The following is an 18,563-nucleotide window of genomic DNA, read 5'->3' as shown; positions in this document are numbered from 1 at the left end:
TAGTGCCACTAATTCATCTATCTTATTGCAGATGCTTCGCGCATTCAGATCAAGAACCTTTAATTTCATTTTTTAACTTCAAATCCCCGCAATGACCTTATTTGCTGATGTACAATTTTTGTTAAACTCTCTGTCCCTTTCTGTCCCATTCTGCTTGTTTTTACCCACAATGCTGTACTGTCCCAATGCCGCAATCTTTCTGTTTGGATTTCTAAATCTCCTTTCACCCACACTTCCCCCCCCCCCCCATTAGTTCATGATCTCTAGCCTTATCTGCTGGCACACTCTTAAGTTGGAAACTTTACCCTACCTGCACATTTTAGAGGGAAGTTATGCAAAACCTGTACTGAACCTTGGTTAGACCATACTTCAAGTGCTGCATGGTAGGAAAAAATAATAGAATCCATACTAAAGGAGAGACTAGAAGAACATCTAGAAATGAAAAATATAATAATAATAGCATGGATTTCAAAAGGGAAAATCTTGCTTGACCAACATTATTAAATTTTTTGAGGAGGTAGACAGACAGAGTAGACAGTAGTAACGCAGTAGATGTAAATTATCTGGATTTTCAAAAGGCCTTTGATAAGGTGCCCCATAATAGACTAATGTGAAGTCAGGAGACAAGTGACAGAATGGATTGCTAGCTGGCTTCAAGACACAAAGCAGAGAGTGGGAGTAAAGGGTAATTATTCAGAGTGGCAGAAGATGGGAAGTGGTGTTCCTTGAGGAGCACTGCTGGGATCACTGGTGTTCGCAATTTACATTAACGACTTTGGAATCAAAAACACAATTTCTAAATTTGTGGATGACACCAAATTGTGGGGGGGAATAGTTAATACTGAAGCGGACTGTAACAAATTAAGGGAGGTCAATAATGAACTTGCAGAATGGGCAACAATTGGTAAATGAAGTTCAACACCTAAATGTGAGGTAGTACATTTTGGTAGGAAGGGAGGTTACTTACTACTTGGACAGTGCAAGTCTAGGTGTCACAGTGGTGCAGTGGTTAGCACTGCAGTCTCACAGCTCCAGCGACCCGGGTTCAGTTCTGGGTACTGTCTGTGCGGAGTTTGCAAGTTCTCCCTGTGACCGCGTGGGTTTCCACCAGGTGCTCCGGTTTCCTCCCACAGCCAAAGACTTGCAGGTTGTTAGGTAAATTGCCCCTAGTGTAGGTCGGTGGTAGGAGAATGGTGGGATGTGGTGGGGAATATGGGATTAATGTAGGATTAGTATAAATGGGTGGTTGTTGGTTGGCACAGACTTGGTGGACTGAAGGGCCTGTTTCAGTGCTGTATCTCTAGGTGGGGTAGAGGAGCAAAGGGATCTCTGAGTACAAATACACCAATCACTAAAAGTTGTGCCACAGGTTAGGAAGGCCATAAAAAATGCAAACCAAGCACTAGGCTTTATTTCAAGAGGGATAGAATTGAAAAGTAGGGAAGTTATGCTAAACCTGTATCGAACCTTGGTCAGATCACACAACTGCGTGCAGTTCTGTTTGCCATATTCTAAAAAGGATATAGAGGTATAGGAAAGGGTGCAGTGAAGATTTACAAAGATGATACCAGAAATGGTATACATATCAGGAAGGAATGAACAGGCTGGGACTCTTTTCCCTTGAAAAAGGAAGGCTGAAGGGGTGTCCTATTAGAGGTCTTTAAATTATGAAAGGTTTTGACAGAGTGAATACAGAGAGAATGTTTCCACTTGTGGGGAAGAACATAACCAGAGGCCATCAATATAAGATAGTCACCAAGAAATCCAATAGGGAATTCAGAGGAAACTGCTTTACCCAGAGAGTGGTGAGAATGTGGAACTCGCTACCACAGGGAGTGGTTGTACAGAATAGTATAGATGAGGGGTTGCCAACATGTCGATTGCGATCTACTAGTAGCTCGCGTTGGCCATCCTGACGTTGCCACGTACTGGCATCACCCCGTGCGTTGACGTCGCCACATACTGATATCACAACAGGAAAGAGCGAGTGGCAAAGGGGGTCCAGCAGCAAACGCCGAGGGAGCGGCGAGTGGGAAGCCCCGTGGCAAAAGCCGGGCGAGTGAGCGAGTGGGGGGCCCAGCAGCAAACACGGACGGAGTGGGGCATGGCTTGGCGAGTGACTGGCGAACGGTGAAGGAGCAGCGAGCTGGGGAGCAGACGGCGAGGTCGTGTTCAAGTGGGAAGTGGTGGGAACGAGTGGCGACTAGCGAGATACTTCGCAAGCAGGCTGGAATGGGATGGGGGGAGGGTGGCGCGAAGAGAAGCAGTTACTGGGGGAAGGGGTTTGCTTGCATTTTGTGCCAAATTGAGCAGCACCATCTTTATTACTGGCAGCTGCCTGAGACATTGCAGAAGTTTGTCATTTGCACATAGTGCGCCACCTAGTGGTGGCATTGTCAGCAAATGCGTTCTTTTCCTTTATCAGAAGTAGCTCTCACTTGGGAAAAGGTTGATGACCCCTAGTATAGATGCATTTAAGAGGAAGCTTGATAAGCATGTGAGGGAGAAGGGAGTAGAGGGTTATGCTAGATTTAGCTGAGGAAAGATGATAGGAGGATGAAGTGGAGCATTAATGCTTGCATGGACTGGTTGGACCGAATGGCCTGTTTCTATGCCGTATATCTGATGTAATCCTATGCTTAATGGGGGATGTTGATTGCTGAAAATGTGTGCAACTCAAAGGATATACTGCAGCAGAAAAATTGAACATGAAAGAAAGAGTAAACTCTGAAATTGGAGAGAGAAGGGGCTTTGCAAGTATCCACCCAAGTGGTCTGTCTTACGTGTTTGAGCATTGACATTTTTTTTTCCCAGTGGGGGGGAAGGGGGTGCGGTATTGCATCTTAGCCGAAATATATCCTCACACTTCCCATCAAGGACTACTACCTGATCAGCTAAATGAGAAGCTCCGCTCATTTTTCTTCTCCTTCTCTGTGAAGATGCTGAAGCTATTGTAGCATCCCAACTGCTCAGCCCAACTAACTCAGGACAGACTGGTCATCAAACCTCTGGCGATAATTATGTCTCACAGTGCACTTACTCAGAGAACAAGTGATACCCCTTCTCACCCCCTTCTCCCATCACTGCACCATTTCGTGAGCTTTAGTTCAATTGTTGTCAGGCTTTTAAAGTGTGCCAGGCTTCTAATGCCATAAAGAAGATAATAAGTCGATCATTGTGCTGCATCGGATAGAATTCACTCTGTGTTTGCTGCAGGTCTCGCTGTGGACCCTAGCATCCCTGGAGGGAGATCAGAACTGGATGTACGCAGTTTCTTTTTGAGCTTTGTGTCTCAGTATTATGATAGCCCAATGGAAATAATTGAGAGTAGGGTCATCATGTAGAAATTGTACAATGCTGCCATTGTCAGGGCTAAACATTATATTCGGGGAGAGGTTCGTTTTAAAAAGAACGGCATGTAGAGAAACCATCACCTGTTATTGTCTCTAAACTGTTTGTGAAATAGACATAAGTGTGCACTCTCTCTTTGTAGGGACACGCTACTTACCTAAGCCCAGAGAACTTGGGTGCAAGTCAGCAAGACTGGAGGTCTCGGGTCCCCCAAGTGTGTATTGAGATACTGCTGGGTTTAAATGGTTAAAAAATGTGTGGCTTTCAAGCACAGAGGCACTAGTCAGCTTCCCACTGCTGGTACAGCTTATGGCACTGGCTTGCAGGGCTGTATGGAGTAGAGTGGGAACAATTTCACATCTCAATGACTGGCCTACCCCTCCAGATTCCATTGGACACCCACTCCTCCTAGATGTTGAGTGGCTGGTCACTGGTCAGCCAGTACACTCCCTCCCTGTAATAATTTCTCCTTTTCATCACAAATCCTTATGGCTTTATCTGAAATCCTGCACAAGGGCCAAAATATGTCCTGCCAACCCATGAAGGCGAACTTTGCACACATTTCTTGTATACAACAAGCTTAACTTGATTCATGGGTTCAAACCCTGCTCCAGGTCTTAAGTACATAACCCAGCCTGAAAGAGCACTGCATTGTAGGAGGTGTCAGCCTTTGGGTAAGACATTATAACAAGGTCCCATCTGTCTATGCCGGTGCTTGATACGGACTTCAAGATCCCATAAACACTGTTTGAACAAAAGCAGTGAGTATGCCCAGTTTCCTGGCCAACATTCCTGCACCAAGCATCCTCATCAACTCATTAACTGGTAATTCATCTTGCTTTGTTGAAAATGACTACTGTATTTACTCACATTTCAACAGTTAAGTGCATAATGTCATTCTACATGATGACAAAAGAACAAAGAACAGTACAGCACAGGAACAGGCCATTTGGCCCTCCAAGCCTGCGCCGATCTTGATGCCTGCCTAAACTAACACCTTCTGCACTTCCGGGGCCCATATCCCTCTATTCCCTTCCTATTCATGTATTTGTCAAGATGTCTTTTAAACGTCGCTATCGTATCTGCTTCCACCACCTCCCCTGGCAGCAAGTTCCAGGCACTCACCACCCTTTGTGTAAAAAAACTTGCCTCGCACATCCCCTCTAAACTTTGCTCCTCGCACCTTAAACCTATGTCCCCCAGTAACTGACTCTTCCACCCTGGGAAAAAGCTTCTGACTATCCACTCTGTCCATGACCTTACAGAAGTTTTAGAGACAGAATGAGGCATATGCAAGGTTGCTCTGACAGAGGACCACTGTGATCTTGAAATTCTTCCCTGTCCTCCAAAACATTCATTGTAAGTCAACAAAGGATGGTGCTGATGGGTGAACGAGAGTTACTGCAGGACAGGATATGTGCAGCAGAGTTTTGGACAAATGTATATTTATGGAGGATGGGAGGCCAGCAAGAAGAGCATTTGGGTAGTCAAGTCCAGAGATGATAAAGACATGTAGAAGGGGTTCAGCTACTGGGATCGGTACCCTGACAAGAATATTAAGCAAGGGCGCCAGACAAATCCTTAACCTTTTACTCCTAGTCAGCGGCCTGCTTGGCATTTCACACCCTGTTTATGCCTTGGAGATTGGTTCACCAAACTGATTTACATCTACCAGTTTGGATTATAGCAGAATATTTGCAATCAATCTCCCATCAGTATTGGCACAAGCTACAGAGTGAATTAATGAACCTTTTCTTAACAATTATCGAAGAAGTAGTCAGACAGCATAGTAATGAACTAACAATTGTTTAGTACACTTAGGACCATAGTTAGCAGTACTTAAACATTGAGTGTGAAAATAATTAATTGATAAAGTTACTTCGCAAAATAAGTAACTGGTTATAAAGGCTTGATCAGTAATGGCACGCAAATTCATCTGTAACCCTTTACATAAGACATAGGAGTAGGAGTAGACCATTTGACCCCTTGAGCCTGCTCTGCCATTCCGTAAGATCATAGCTGATCTGATTGTGGCCTCAACTCCAGTTTCCTGCCTGCCCCCATGATCCTTGACTCTCTTGTAGATCAAAAGTCTGTCTAACTCGGCCTTGAGTATATTCAGTGACCCAGCCTCCACTGCTCTTGGGGGTGGGTGGGTGGGGGGGGGGGGGGTAGAGAATTCCAAAGATTGACGACTCTCTGAGAGAAAAAACTCCTCCACATTTTCATGTAATTCTGAAACTGTGCCCCCTTGTTCTAGATTCCCCTATGAGGAGGAAAATCCTCTCAGCATCTACCCTGTCACGCCCCCTCAATCTTGTATATTTCAGGAAGATCACCTCTCATTCTTCTAAACTCCAATGAGTATAGGCCCAACCTGCTCAATCTTTACCGTATGCCAACCCCTTCATTCCAGGAATCAACCTCGTGAACCTTCTCTGAACCACCTTCACTGCAAGAATATCCCTCCTTAAATAAGGAGACCAACACTGTATAGTCTCTAGGTGTAGTCTCACCAATGCCCTGTACAGTTGTAGTAAGACTTCCCTACTGTACTCCATCCCCCTTGCGATTAAGGCCAACATTCCATTTGCCTTCCTAATTACTTGCTGTACCTGCATGCTAACTTATTGTGATTCATGTACAAGGACACCCAGATCCCTCTGTACCACAGCATTCTGTAGTCTCTCTCCATTAAATAATATTTTTCTTTTCTATTCTTCCTACCAAAATAGATAATCTCACAATTTCCCACATTATACTCCATCTGCCAAATTTTTGCTCACCCATTTAAACTATCTATAGCCCTTTGCAGACTCTTTGTGTCCTCCTCACAGCTTGCTTTCCCACATAACTTTGTATTGTCAGCAAATTTGGCTACAGTACACTCTGTCCCTTCATCCACGTCATTAATATAGATTGTAGATTAATGGTTTGATGAAAATGACAAGGAAATTCAAGTTCTGCTAAAAATAAAAAGGTCAGCTCATCAGGCTCACCTGACTTAGCCAGCCAGCCAAGAGAAAAAGCCTATTGTTAAGCATGCAGCACCCTTCAATGTAAACTGAGGAACATCCAAAATGACTGGTGGATTGCACTTGCGGAAAAAACTCAACTGTACACTGATACTGGTGACATAAGAAGTTTCTATGAAGCACTAAAATCTGTCTATGAATCAGCATATCAAACCCAAAACTCCCTGAGGAGTGCCGATGGCAAGATCCTACACATCGATAAGGAGTCAGTCCTGGATCGCTGGTCGGAGCACTTTGAAACTCTCTTTAGCGCCAAGTGCACAGTGAATGGTACTGCCATCAGTCCCATCCCACAACAGCCTGTCAAAGAAGAACTGGATGAGAGCCCAACTCTGGAGGAAACTGACCGCCATCAACTAGAGCAACAAAGTCCCCGGAGTCGATCGAATTCCACCCGAAGCCTTGAAGCATGGTGGCCCTGCCCTATACACCAAGCTCATTGAATTTTTCACGGCCTTCTAAGAACAGGGCAGGATTCCACAGGATCTTCGTGATGCCGTTATTACCTTGTACAGAAACAAAGGAGAAAAAGCAGACTGCTCCAACTACTGTGGGATCACCCTCCTTTCTATTGCTGGGAAGTACCTGGATAGAATACTTCAGAACAGGCTTGTGCCTATCATTGTGGAAGAAAACCTCCCAGAGAGCCAGTTTGGTTTCAGAGCAAACAGAGGCACCACAGACATGGTATTTGCACTCAGACCATTACAAGAAAAGTGTTGTGAGCAAAATAAAGGCCTGTACATCACTTTCGTAGGCTTCACTAAGGGATTCGACACTGTGAGCAGAGATGGACTTTGGAAAATCCTTGAAAAACATTGATGCCCCCACCAATGCCATGGTGAAGCAGTTTCATGAAAATCAGTGCGGCCAAGTCGAGCAAAACAGTGAACCTCTAAAGTCCCTTCTGTATCTCTAATGGTGTGGAGCAGGGATGTGTGCTGGCCCCGACCCTATTCACAGTCTTTTTCGGCATGATGCTGCAGCAGGCAACCGACGACCTTAAGGAGGGAGTTTATGTATGCTTCCGGATTGAGGGAGGCCTTTTCAACCTCCGGCATCTTCAGGCTCACACAAAGACACAAGAAAAACTCATCCGTGAACTTCTTTTCGCCGATGACTGCTCTCCTGGCCCACAGTCAGTCAGACCCGCAACGTATAACGACACATTTTTCCAAGGCGGCACAACTCTTTGGACTAAGAATCAGTTTTTAAAAAAAAACTGAAGTCCTGCTTCAGCCTGCACCCCAAGAAGAATATAGACCACCAAGCATTGTCATCGATGGAACCGAGCTGAATGCCGTCAAGCAATTTACTTATTTGGGGAGCGTCATCCCGTTTGATGCCACCATAGACAAGGAGGTGGACAATAGGCTCTCAAAAGCAAACAGTACATTCAGCAGGCTCTACAAACGTGTGTGAAGCAACCACAGCCTCGGAGCACAGACCAAACTCAAAGTGTACAAAGCCACAGTCCTCACCACCCTTCTGTATGGCGCCAAGTCATGGGTCCAATAACGCCGTCAAGTACGCCTCTAGAGCACTTCCATTCGCGCTGCCTCTGCAGGATCCTCAAGATCTGCTGGTAGGACCACATCTCAAATGTTGAAGTCCTGGAAACAGCCAACATCAGTATTGAGGCCATCCTTTTGCATAGCCAACTGCGTTGGACGGGCCACATTGCCCGAATGGACGCCAGGTCACCTGCCCAATATCGTGTTGTATGGAGAGCTGACCGTGGGTAAAAGGAACAGAGGCCCCATGCAAACATTTCAAGGACTCCCTGAAGAAGTCCCTCTCTGTGTGCCACATCGACCATCGCCAGCGGGAAGCGCAGGCCATAGATTGTGATGCCTGGAGATGCAACATCAGGAGGGCTACAGACACCTTTGAGACTGAGCGAAGAACCAGCATGAAAGAGAAAAGCAGGAGAAGAATAGATCCAATTTCCCCCAGCAGTGACTACATCTTCACTTGTACCCGCTGTGGGAGAATCTGCCGGTCACAGATAGGCCTGACTAGCCACCAGCGGGCCTGCAACCGATGAGTACAACCTTCCTAAAATCTTTGTCCGTGAAAAAATGCCAAGAGAGGGAGATTAACGGATAAATTTATGGTAGATCAGTGTCAGAGATTGATATAAATTGGTGATCTTAATTTAGGATTAGACTTTCTTGATAGCTGACAAGCTAACAGCATTAGTCAGTCTGTTGAATAGGTTGAAAATTATATGCTTGCAGTTGGCATTGTTTCCAGAATTCACACGTCCTCATCTGTATGAACTGGCATGGATGCCTTGGCTGGCTCATCTTCCTTTTGGGAGGACACTGTTAGCCTTCTGAGACATCAGAGTGATAAACCTCCTGTCTGTAGAGATGCTACTAAGTCCTCTGTGCCTCTGTAAATTCAATTTCCATGTTGGTAGCTGGTTCACTGAGGAGTGCAGGCGAGCATGTCAGGAGCAGCACCAGGCACACCTAAAACTAAGGTGTCAACCCAGTGAAGCTCCAACACAGGACTACTTGCATGCTAAACAGCGGAAGCAGCATGCAGTAGACAGAGCTAAGCAATCCCACAGCCAACGGATCAGATCAAAGCTCTGCAGTCCTGCCGCATCCAGTCGTGAATGGTAGTGGACAGTTAAACAATTAACAGGAGGAAGTGGCTCCACAAATATCCCCATCCTCAATGATGGGGGAGCCCAGCACATCAGTGCAAAAGAAAAGACTGAAGCATTTGCATCCATATTTAGCCAGAAGTGCCGAGTGGATGATCCATCTCAGCCTCCTGCTGAGGTCTCCAGCAGCATAGATGCCAGTCTTCAGCCAATCTGATTCACTCCACTTTATATCAAGAAACGGCTGAAGGCACTGGATACTGCAAAGGCTATGGGTCTTCGGGTACAACACTGGCATCTACCCGGCAATGTGGAAAATTGCCCAGGTGTGACAAATCCAATTACTGCCCCATCAGTCTACTCTCGATCATCAGCAAAGTGATGGATGGTGTCATCAACAGTGCTATCGAGTGCCACTTAAACAGCAATAACCTGCTCAGTTTGGGTTCTGCCAGGGCCACTCAGCTCCTGACCTCATTGCAGCCTTGGTCCAAACATGGACAAAAGAGCTGAGCTCCAGAGGTGAGGTGAGAGTGATTGCCCTTGATATCGAGGCAGCATTTGACCGAGTGTGACATCAAGGAGCCTTAGCCAAACTGAAGTCAATGGGAATCAAGGGGAATACCCTCCACTGGTTGGAGTCATACCCAGCATAAAGGAAGATGCTTGTGGTTGTTGGAGGCAAATCATCTCAGCCCCAAAACATTGCTGCAGGTATTCCTCAGGGTAGTGTCCTAGGCCCACCATCTTCAGCTGCTTCAGCAGTGACCTCCCTCCATTATAAGGTAAGATGTGGGGATGTTCACTGATCATTATATAATATTCAGTACCATTCACAACTCCTCAGATACTGAAGCAGTCCATGTCCATGTGCAGCAAGACCTGGACAACATTCAGGCTTGGGCTGAAGAGTGGCAAAGAACATTTGCGCCACACAAGTGTGAGGCACTGACGATCTCCCAATAAGAGAGAGTCTAACCATCTCCCCCTGACAACGGCATGACCATCACTGAATCCCCACTATCAACATCCTGGGGGTTACCATTGACCAGAAACTGAACTGGGCCAGCTACATAAATACTGTGGCTACAAGAGCAGGTCAGAGACTGGGAATTCTGCGGCAAGTAACTCACCACCTGACTCCCCAAAGTCTGTCCGTCATCGACACTTGCCTGGATGAGTACAGCTCCAACAACACTCGGGAAGCTTGACACCATCCAGGGCAAGGCCGCCTGCTTGACTGGCACCCCATCCACCACCTTCAACATTCACTCCCTCCACCAGCAACACACAGTGGCAGCAGTGTGTATTATCTATAAGATGCACTGCAGCAATTCACCTTGTGTCCTTCGACAGCACCTACCAAACTACAACCTCTTCCATTTAGAACGACAAGGGCAGCAGGCGCATGGGAACATTACCAACTGCAAGTTCCCCTCCAAGTCACACACCATTCTGATTTGGAAATACATTGCTGTTCTATCATTGTTGCAGGATCAAAATCCTGGAACTCTCTCCTGAACAGCACTGTGGGTGTACCTGCACCAGATGAACTGCAGTGGTTCAAGAAGGTGGCTCACTACTGCCTTCTCAAGGGCATTTAGGGATGGGCAACAAATGCTGGCCTTGCCAGCATTGCACATATCCCATGAAAGAATAAAAAAAAAGAAAATGTGATGTACTATCTTAAATTTCACCTCCCTTGATTTGGGAGCCTTGTACGTCTAAGTGACACACAAACTTCTGTGACTTGGCTCTATGTCGGAGACACATATTCTGATACTGCAGAAACACCTTTATATACTAGACAAGATACACCTATGCCTTCTACTGCAAAAAATACTAAAACAAAACTAGAATTAAACTAAGGGCTAATCACTGAATGCTGAAAACTTAAGACTACTTTAGTATCAAAAACTGCATCTTGTGTACACATGGATTCAGGAATTGTGCCTTTGGAATTGGATAATTACAAATATCGATTATTTAAAGAGAGAGAGAGAGAAAACTAGGTAACTACAGACTTGTCAGTTTAACATCAATTGTAGGGAATCTACTGGAATCTTACCATCAGAGACAGTTGCCAGAATTTTACAGGGCTCCCGATGTCTGGCTCCGTGGTGGGGAGGGCCGGAAGATCGTTCCAGCAGTGGCCCGCCACGGAGCCTGACGTCGGGAGGGCCGGGCCCGAACTTCACGGTGGCGGCAAGGCTCTGAGGCGGCCCCCCGCAGCTGAGCGACGGGACCTGGATTAACATATGGTAATTAATTAAATGCATACATTTAAATACACTTACCTGCAATCTAACAGTCAGGTCACGATCTTCAGAGGGGCAACCGGCACTCCTGTGCCTTCACTTTCCTGTCTGGAGAAACATGAGATTTTTAGTGCAGGTTTAGAGGGGTGGGCGAGGGGGGAGGTGGGAATTAGGTCAAACTTTCATCATTAGCGTAGGGGATGGTGGGAAGGGGTGAACTTTGTTCAGTTTCGGGGGGAAGGTCATATTTGAAAGTTAAGTGTTTTGGCGAACGGAAGGGCAGATACTTAATTTTATTGTTATTTAGGGGTGGGAAAGGGGCGATAGAGTTTTGATTTGGACAGTGAGGATGTGGTTCCCATTAAAAATTTAATTAGCCGGCAGTGCTGGGTGCCCTTTAAAGATGGCGCCATCGCCTGCACGCAGGCAGCTGATGCCATTTCTGACGTCGGAGAGCCCGCCCCCTCCACGTGATTGGGGGTTGGCGGGCCAACCAAGGTATTTAAGTGAGCTGCTACAGAGGAAATTGCAGCTGCATCGCAGTCCTCACGTGCAGGCTGCCATTTTTTTCGCCCGCTGCCGGGAGCAGCAGCAGGCACTTAACATCCAGCCCAGTGTGGCTGAGCACTTGCTAAGAATCATAGTCATTATGACACAAAAGGAGGCCATTCGGCCCATCGAGTCCATGTCACCTCTCTGTAGAGCAATCCAGTCAGTCCAATTGCCTTGCCCTATCCCCATAGCCCTGCAAGTTTATTTATTAATCTTCAAACTTCTGTGCTTGCTGGCCTACATTGGCTCCTGATCAAGCAATGCCTTGATTTTTTAATTCTCATTCTTTCTTTCAAATTCCTCCCTGGCCTCGCCCCTCCTTATTGCTGTAATCTCCTCTCACTCCACAACCCTCCAAGATAACTGCGCTCACCTAATTCTAGCCTCTTGAGCATCCCAATTTTAATTGCATTTCCATTAGTGGTTGTGCCTTTAGCTGCCTTGGCCCTAAGCTCGGGAATTCCCTCCCTAAACCTCTCCAACTCTCTACCTCTTTTCCTTTTGAGGCACTGATGCCCCTCTACATTTAATTCTAATCATTGATATATACCCTGATATCTATTGATTAACGAGTGTGGACATGAATTTGTAAAGGGTAGGTCATGTCTGATAAATCTAGTTGAATCTTTTGAGGAGATCACGAAGATGGTGGACAGGGGAGTATCTGTGCATGTTGTCTATATGGACTTAAAGGGGTGTCCTGTGAGGAGAGATTGAGTAGAATGTGCCAATATTTGGAGTTTAGAAGACAGAGGGGTGATCTCATTGAAACATTTAAGATTCTGAGAGGTCTTGACAGGGTAAATGCTGACAGGCTGTTTGCTCTGGGTGGAGTGTTTGGAACAAGGGATCATGGTCTCGGGATAAGGGGTTGGCCATTCAGGATGAAGATGAATAATTTCTTCACTCAGAGCGTTGTGAATCTTTGGAATTCTCATGCCCAGAGGGCTCTGGTTGCTTAGACGATAGGTATATTCAGACAGGGATGGATAGATTTTTGGACACTAAGGGAATCGAGGCATAGGGTGGGAAAGTGGATTTGATATGGGAGTTCAGTCATCATCCTGTGGAATGGCACAGCAAGCTCAATAGACTTTATGGCCAACTCTTGCTCCTATTTCTTATGTTCCACACAAGAGATTATTAGCAGAAATGAGAGCGCATGGTGTTGGAGGTAACTTTGTGATATGGGTTGATAATTGTTTGGGAGGTAGGAGACAGAGAGTAGGCATAATTTGGTGGGACGTGATAAATGGTTGTCCCCAGGAATCTTTACTGGGGCCTCTGCTTTTCAACCTATATATGTAATGAAAATCTGGAGTTTCCTCCCGCAAAAGGATGTGGATCCTGTGTCAATTGAAACTTTCAAGACTAAGATTAATAGATTTTTGTGAAGTAAGAGTATCAAATGGGATATGGAATAAAGGAGGGTAAAGGGAGGTGAGGTACAGAGTAGCCGTTACATTATTGAATGACGGAACAGGCTTTGGGAACTGAATGGCTTTCTCCTGTTTCTATGTTTCTCAGTGCCCGGGACAAGGTTTCATTACACAGATAAGGGAGGCCATTTGGCTCCCTTGTCCTGCACTTGTTGTTTAACAGAAAATATCATTCCAGCTTTATCTTATGGTTGTGCTCATATCTTCTATATTGCTATAACTTGTATGGAACCCAGAAGAAGGAGTGTTTTGGAATTGCTGGGTGCTGTTTTTTGAATGTAAAGGAAATGTAATCCTAATTTTGATTTCTTACAGAATGCCCGCATGGACCCTGAGGAGCTCTTTACAAAGCAAGAGCGGATTGGGAAAGGCTCATTTGGTGAAGTGTACAAAGGAATAGAGAACCGAAGTAAGGAAGTTGTAGCAATTAAAATCATTGACCTAGAGGAAGCAGAAGATGAGATCGAAGACATCCAGCAGGAGATTACAGTGCTTAGCCAGTGTGATAGCCCATATGTCACAAAGTACTATGGCTCTTACTTAAAGGTAAGTAAAGATATTGGAATAAGGGTTAAATAAGATAGCAGCATCATTCCACTCACACCTACACATCTCTACTCATTGACTCTGCAACTCAGAGGTTTCCTATTTATTGCCACTATTGCGTATTTTGTTTGGAAGATGTTTAACCCCATTCGATATATTCTTCCTAACTGACAGACACTATGCAGCGAATTCTAACAGTAGGTATATTACCACAGGGAATGTGGAGGGATGGGCTTGCCAGGCACTGGGAAGCAACTCCAGTCACAGCCTGTATAAAAGAGGAGGTTGGTATGGAAAATGGAGAAACATGTAATTGGGGACTAGCCAAGTACACTAAAATGTTTTTTAATCATATACTAGCAGAGACTCGCAAAACATTTGAGGTCAAATTAGTATCTTTACTGCAACAGCACTTCTTTAATTACAGAATTTCTAGTTATTGTTTCACCAAATACTTCAACAGAATAAAAACTTCTGACTCTGGAAAAAGCTGTTTATGCTGTCCATGTGCGGAAACAGACCTAGGAATATAATTACAAATTTTGACAAAAGTTTGGCCTTATGACTTGTTTATTGTCATTGAATATGAAAGTCTACTTGGGAACTGTTTTCTCCTGAATTGAAAAGGGACGTTTACATCTGATGGGCTCAATATTATTCAAGGAATAAACACTATTTCCTTGAAACCTGCATGTTTTCATTTCAACATCTATCATCGAAGAAAACTGCCAATCTTGTTCCATTACAAAGTCCTTGTTTAAGATTCAAGTTTCATAGCAACATTATAAGTTCTCCTTCATTGAGTCTAAGCTTGTGCAATGGCATGCCCATTGGAGTTGGACTGTGTAGAAACTCTGGAGGGTACTGTCATCATCATCTTTGTCTGTAGAGTCGACGCTGATGTTTTTTTAATTCACTTGTTTTAGTATATATTTTAAGTATTTTTACAGTGAGCCTACAAAAATTATATGTACTTTCACCCCACTTCCTTCAGTGCTCCATATTTCTGTCCTCTGGGAGTAAATCTTTGGAAATAATTTTTTGACTTGAGGCAGGGCCTGGGGAGACTCCAAACAACTACCCAGCCGTGGAGGCTTCATTTTTTTTTTAAAGTGATACTATTGGAGGGTTGCAATTGCAACACATTGGTTCAGAGTGCATGTTCCAGAAATTTCTCCTCTGCTGCACAGGTAGTTTAAAGTTGGTGGCGACTCTTCTCTATGGCGAGGAGTACTATTTATCTGTGAAAGTCTTCCATTCAGTGCTGACTTTCAAACCTCAAGCTGTCAAAAATATATTAAAACAAATTAAAGGAACCTTTTGTTCCTTTTCTCCCCCCGATCTTGGCCTCTCTCCAAGGGTGGGAACTAGGGATTTACAGGCACTGGGATTTCTTTTTTGTTTTATCTAGTTGTTGCTTTCCTAGCTGCCCCTTCCAAACTAGTTTTAACACGTGTGAAACTTTTGCAGCCAGTTAATGCCAGAAATGTGCTGGGCCTGTCCCAATACGCTTTAAAAGCTGGATAGACAAGGGGCTGGATTTTATGGGCCCTCCTGAGGCGGGGGGCCCATAGAATTGCAATGGGGCTGCGGAGGGCCCATCCTGTCCCAGTCACCAAGCGATTTTGTCGGCAGGGGATAGGCTGGCGACAGCCTTCCCACCTGGAAGCCAATTGAGGCTCTTAAGTGACCTATTAACAGCCACTTAAGGGCCTCTTCCCCCTCCACTGGGATTTAACCAATGGCGGGGGATGTCTCCACCACATGGGGAGGGCGCCCAGTAATACGAGGCACCCTCCCTGAGGGCTTTGGGGGGTGGGGGGCCGGGTCCCTCCTCCGTGGGCTAGCTGTGCTGGGAAAAACACCAATTCCCTGGAGCCCTCTGCCCCTACACTACACGTCTACCTTCCCACCCCTCCCTCACCAGTGGACTGACCCCAGTGACCCCACCTCATTTACCTGAGGTCCTGGTCTCCGGTGCTGGGCCTGGATCCAAGGCCTTTGCAGCACGGCAGTGGCCACCACTCCCCATGGCGCTGCCAACACTGCTGAGCTGCTGGCCCTGTGATTGGCCAGCTGTTCTGGGAGGCAGGATTCCCATCTTTAAAGGGACGGGGATCCTGCTGCCGGACACTTAAGTGCCGGAATAATGCAAGATCATACGGGGCGGGACTCGGAAAAGTCGAGACAGGGATCCCCCCACCTTTTCGGCCCAGCACCAGGAGTCCCGCAAGCGCCACAAAATCCAGCCCTAGGTGTTTGATTAATTCAGTTATATTTGACTGGCAAATTCCTTTTCGAATTTGAGAGATCAGATTTTCAAAATCTGTTTAAAGAGCAGACTCATTTATATAAGAAAGAAAGACTTGCATTTATATAGCACTTATATATAGCCAATGAAGTACTTTTCTTTTCAAGTATGGTCGCTGTTGCAGTGCAGGAAACACTGCAGCCAGTATACACACAACAAACTCCCACAAACAGCAATGTAATAATGACCAGATAATCTGTTTTGTGATGTTGATTGAGGGATAAATATTGGCCTGGACATAAAGAAAAAGCATATAATTGTGCAAAGATGAGTGGCAGGTCAGATGATTGGTGAGAATATCAAGAACAGCAGAGAATGACTAAAAGTTTAATCAGGAGAAAGAAATTAGAGTATGAGAGAAAGCTAACTAGAAATGTAAAAATGGATAGCAAGAGTTTCTACAGGTATTTAAAAAGGAAAAGAGTAAGTAAAGTGAGTGTTGGTCCGCTAGAGAGTGAGAATGGGGAGTTAATAGTCGATAATAAGGAAATGACGGATGAAATCAACAAATATTTTGCTTCTGTCTTCACGATAGCGGATACAAAAAACATGCCAGTAATAGCTGTAAATCAGGAGGTGGAAGGAAGAGAGGAACTTGGTGAAATTACAAGCCCCAGGGAAGCAGTACTGAGCAAACTAATGGAGCTGCGGGCTGACAAGTCCCCGGGACCTGATGGACTTAGATGAGGGGAGCGATGGCATGGTAGCTAAATTTGCAGATGACACAAAGATAGGTAGGGATGTATGTTGTGAAGAGGGCATAAGAAGGTTGCAGACCCATATAGATAGGTTGAGTGAGTGGGCAAAAATCTGGCAGATGGAGTATAAAAAGCAGACAATTTCTTAAACGAGGAACCTCTGCAGAATTCTGAGGTGCAGAGGGATCTAGGTGTTCTAGTGCATGAGTCACAAACAGTTAGTGTGCAGGTACAGCAAGTAATAAAGAAGGCTAATGGGATGCTATCCTTTATTATGAGAGGAATTAAAAATAAAAGTAAGGATGTTATGCTTCAGTTATGTAGGGCATTGGTGAGACCACATCTCTAATACTGTGTGCAGTTTTGGTTTCCTTATTTAAGGAAGGATGTGAATGCGTTTGAAGTGGTTCAGAGGAGGTTTACTAGATTGATACCTGGAATGAGCGGGTTAGGAGAGACTTGATTGAAGTATGTAAGATCCTGAACGGTCTTGACAAGGTGGATGTGGAAAGGATGTTTCCCCTTGTGAGTGAGTCCAGAACAAGGGGGCTTGTTTTAAAATTAGGGGTCGCCCTTTTAGGCCAGAGATGAGGAGAATTTTTTTCTCTCAGATGGTTGTGTGACTTTGGAATTCTCTGCCTCAAAAGTTGGTGGAGGCAGGTTCATTGAATATTTTTAAGGCGGAGTTAGATAGATTCTTGTTAGGCATGGAAATCAAAGATTATCGGGAATAGATGGGAGTGTGGAATTCGAGACAGAAACAGATCAGCCATGATCTTATTGAATGGCGGAGCAGGCTAGATGGGCCGAATGGCCTACTTCTCCTAATTCGTATGGTTGTAAGGTTGAAAAGACAGTTCTGTTTCAGTTGGGAGAAATTGGAAAATCCTATGAGTGGAGTTTGGATGATATCTCAGAAAAGCAGCCAGTCAATATGGCTAGTTGGATATTCCTGAAAGTAATGCTATATTTAAAAGCTATTTGGGGGATTAGTTTAATTCTTAATGTTGCAATCTCCATAATTTTGTCCGCTCGAAGAATTATGTAGACGGTTGCCTCCGGTGTATCTGGAACTGTATAATATGCATGCTTGTTTCATCTTTTGTGATGCTTTTATCACATTTAGTGAACAGTGAGATCTTATGAAGGCATAAAACAAGTCAGAGTGATACACAACCGAAACAGGCCCTTCGGCCCACCGAATCCACGCCAACCATCAACCACCCATTTATACTAATCCTACATTAATCCCATTTTTCCCTCTCACATCCCCACCTTCCCTCAATTTGCCTACCACCTACCTACACTAGGGGCAATTTTTACAATGGGCAATTCACCTATCAACCCGCAAGCCTTTGGCATGTGGGAGGAAACTGGAGCACCCAGAAGAAACCCACACGGTCACAGGGAGAACTTGCAAACTCCACACAGGCAGTACCCAGAACCGAACCCGGGTCGCTGGAGCTGTGAGGCTGCGGTGCTAACCACTGCGCCACTGTGCCGCCCTAGTCTAGTAACTCAAAACAGTTACCAATGCTGTTTGTTTTCTGGGCACATTACCTGATCTCAAGACGAGAATAGACACACTCTTAAGGTATGAGGATTGCCTATGAGAGTAGTCTAAGTTATGAGAACCAAAATAATCTAGGGTAAAATGTACCAAATACAAATAAAATTGTCTTCTCTTAGAAATCAGTCTTATAAGTTTTGACTCGGGGCTCACCTTTTTAAAAGCTAAGCCCTTTAGTTTATTCCT

At 45.1% G+C, this 18,563-nt stretch overlaps 1 protein-coding gene and 1 long non-coding RNA gene across 2 annotated transcripts in view; one reads left to right on the top strand and one right to left on the bottom strand.

Moving 5' to 3' along the window:
- Nucleotides 1-18,563, top strand: part of stk25b (serine/threonine kinase 25b) — a 122,334-nt gene that overhangs the window by 45,692 nt on the left and 58,079 nt on the right. The window contains exon 2 of the mRNA XM_068041832.1: nucleotides 13,568-13,798. Coding sequence (XP_067897933.1) covers nucleotides 13,568-13,798 — 231 coding nt within the window. The remainder of the gene's footprint in view (nucleotides 1-13,567; nucleotides 13,799-18,563) is intronic.
- LOC137375144 (uncharacterized) overlaps nucleotides 1-18,563 on the bottom strand; it is a 39,897-nt gene that overhangs the window by 14,605 nt on the left and 6,729 nt on the right. Inside the window, exon 2 of the long non-coding RNA XR_010975936.1 lies at nucleotides 11,301-11,369. This is a non-coding gene — a long non-coding RNA (uncharacterized lncRNA). The remainder of the gene's footprint in view (nucleotides 1-11,300; nucleotides 11,370-18,563) is intronic.

This window comes from Heterodontus francisci, chromosome 11 (assembly GCF_036365525.1).
Source record: "Heterodontus francisci isolate sHetFra1 chromosome 11, sHetFra1.hap1, whole genome shotgun sequence".
NCBI classification, from domain to species: domain Eukaryota; kingdom Metazoa; phylum Chordata; class Chondrichthyes; order Heterodontiformes; family Heterodontidae; genus Heterodontus; species Heterodontus francisci.
The sequence above is the reverse complement of the archived record's forward strand: the minus strand, read 5'-3'. Positions and strand labels throughout refer to the sequence as shown.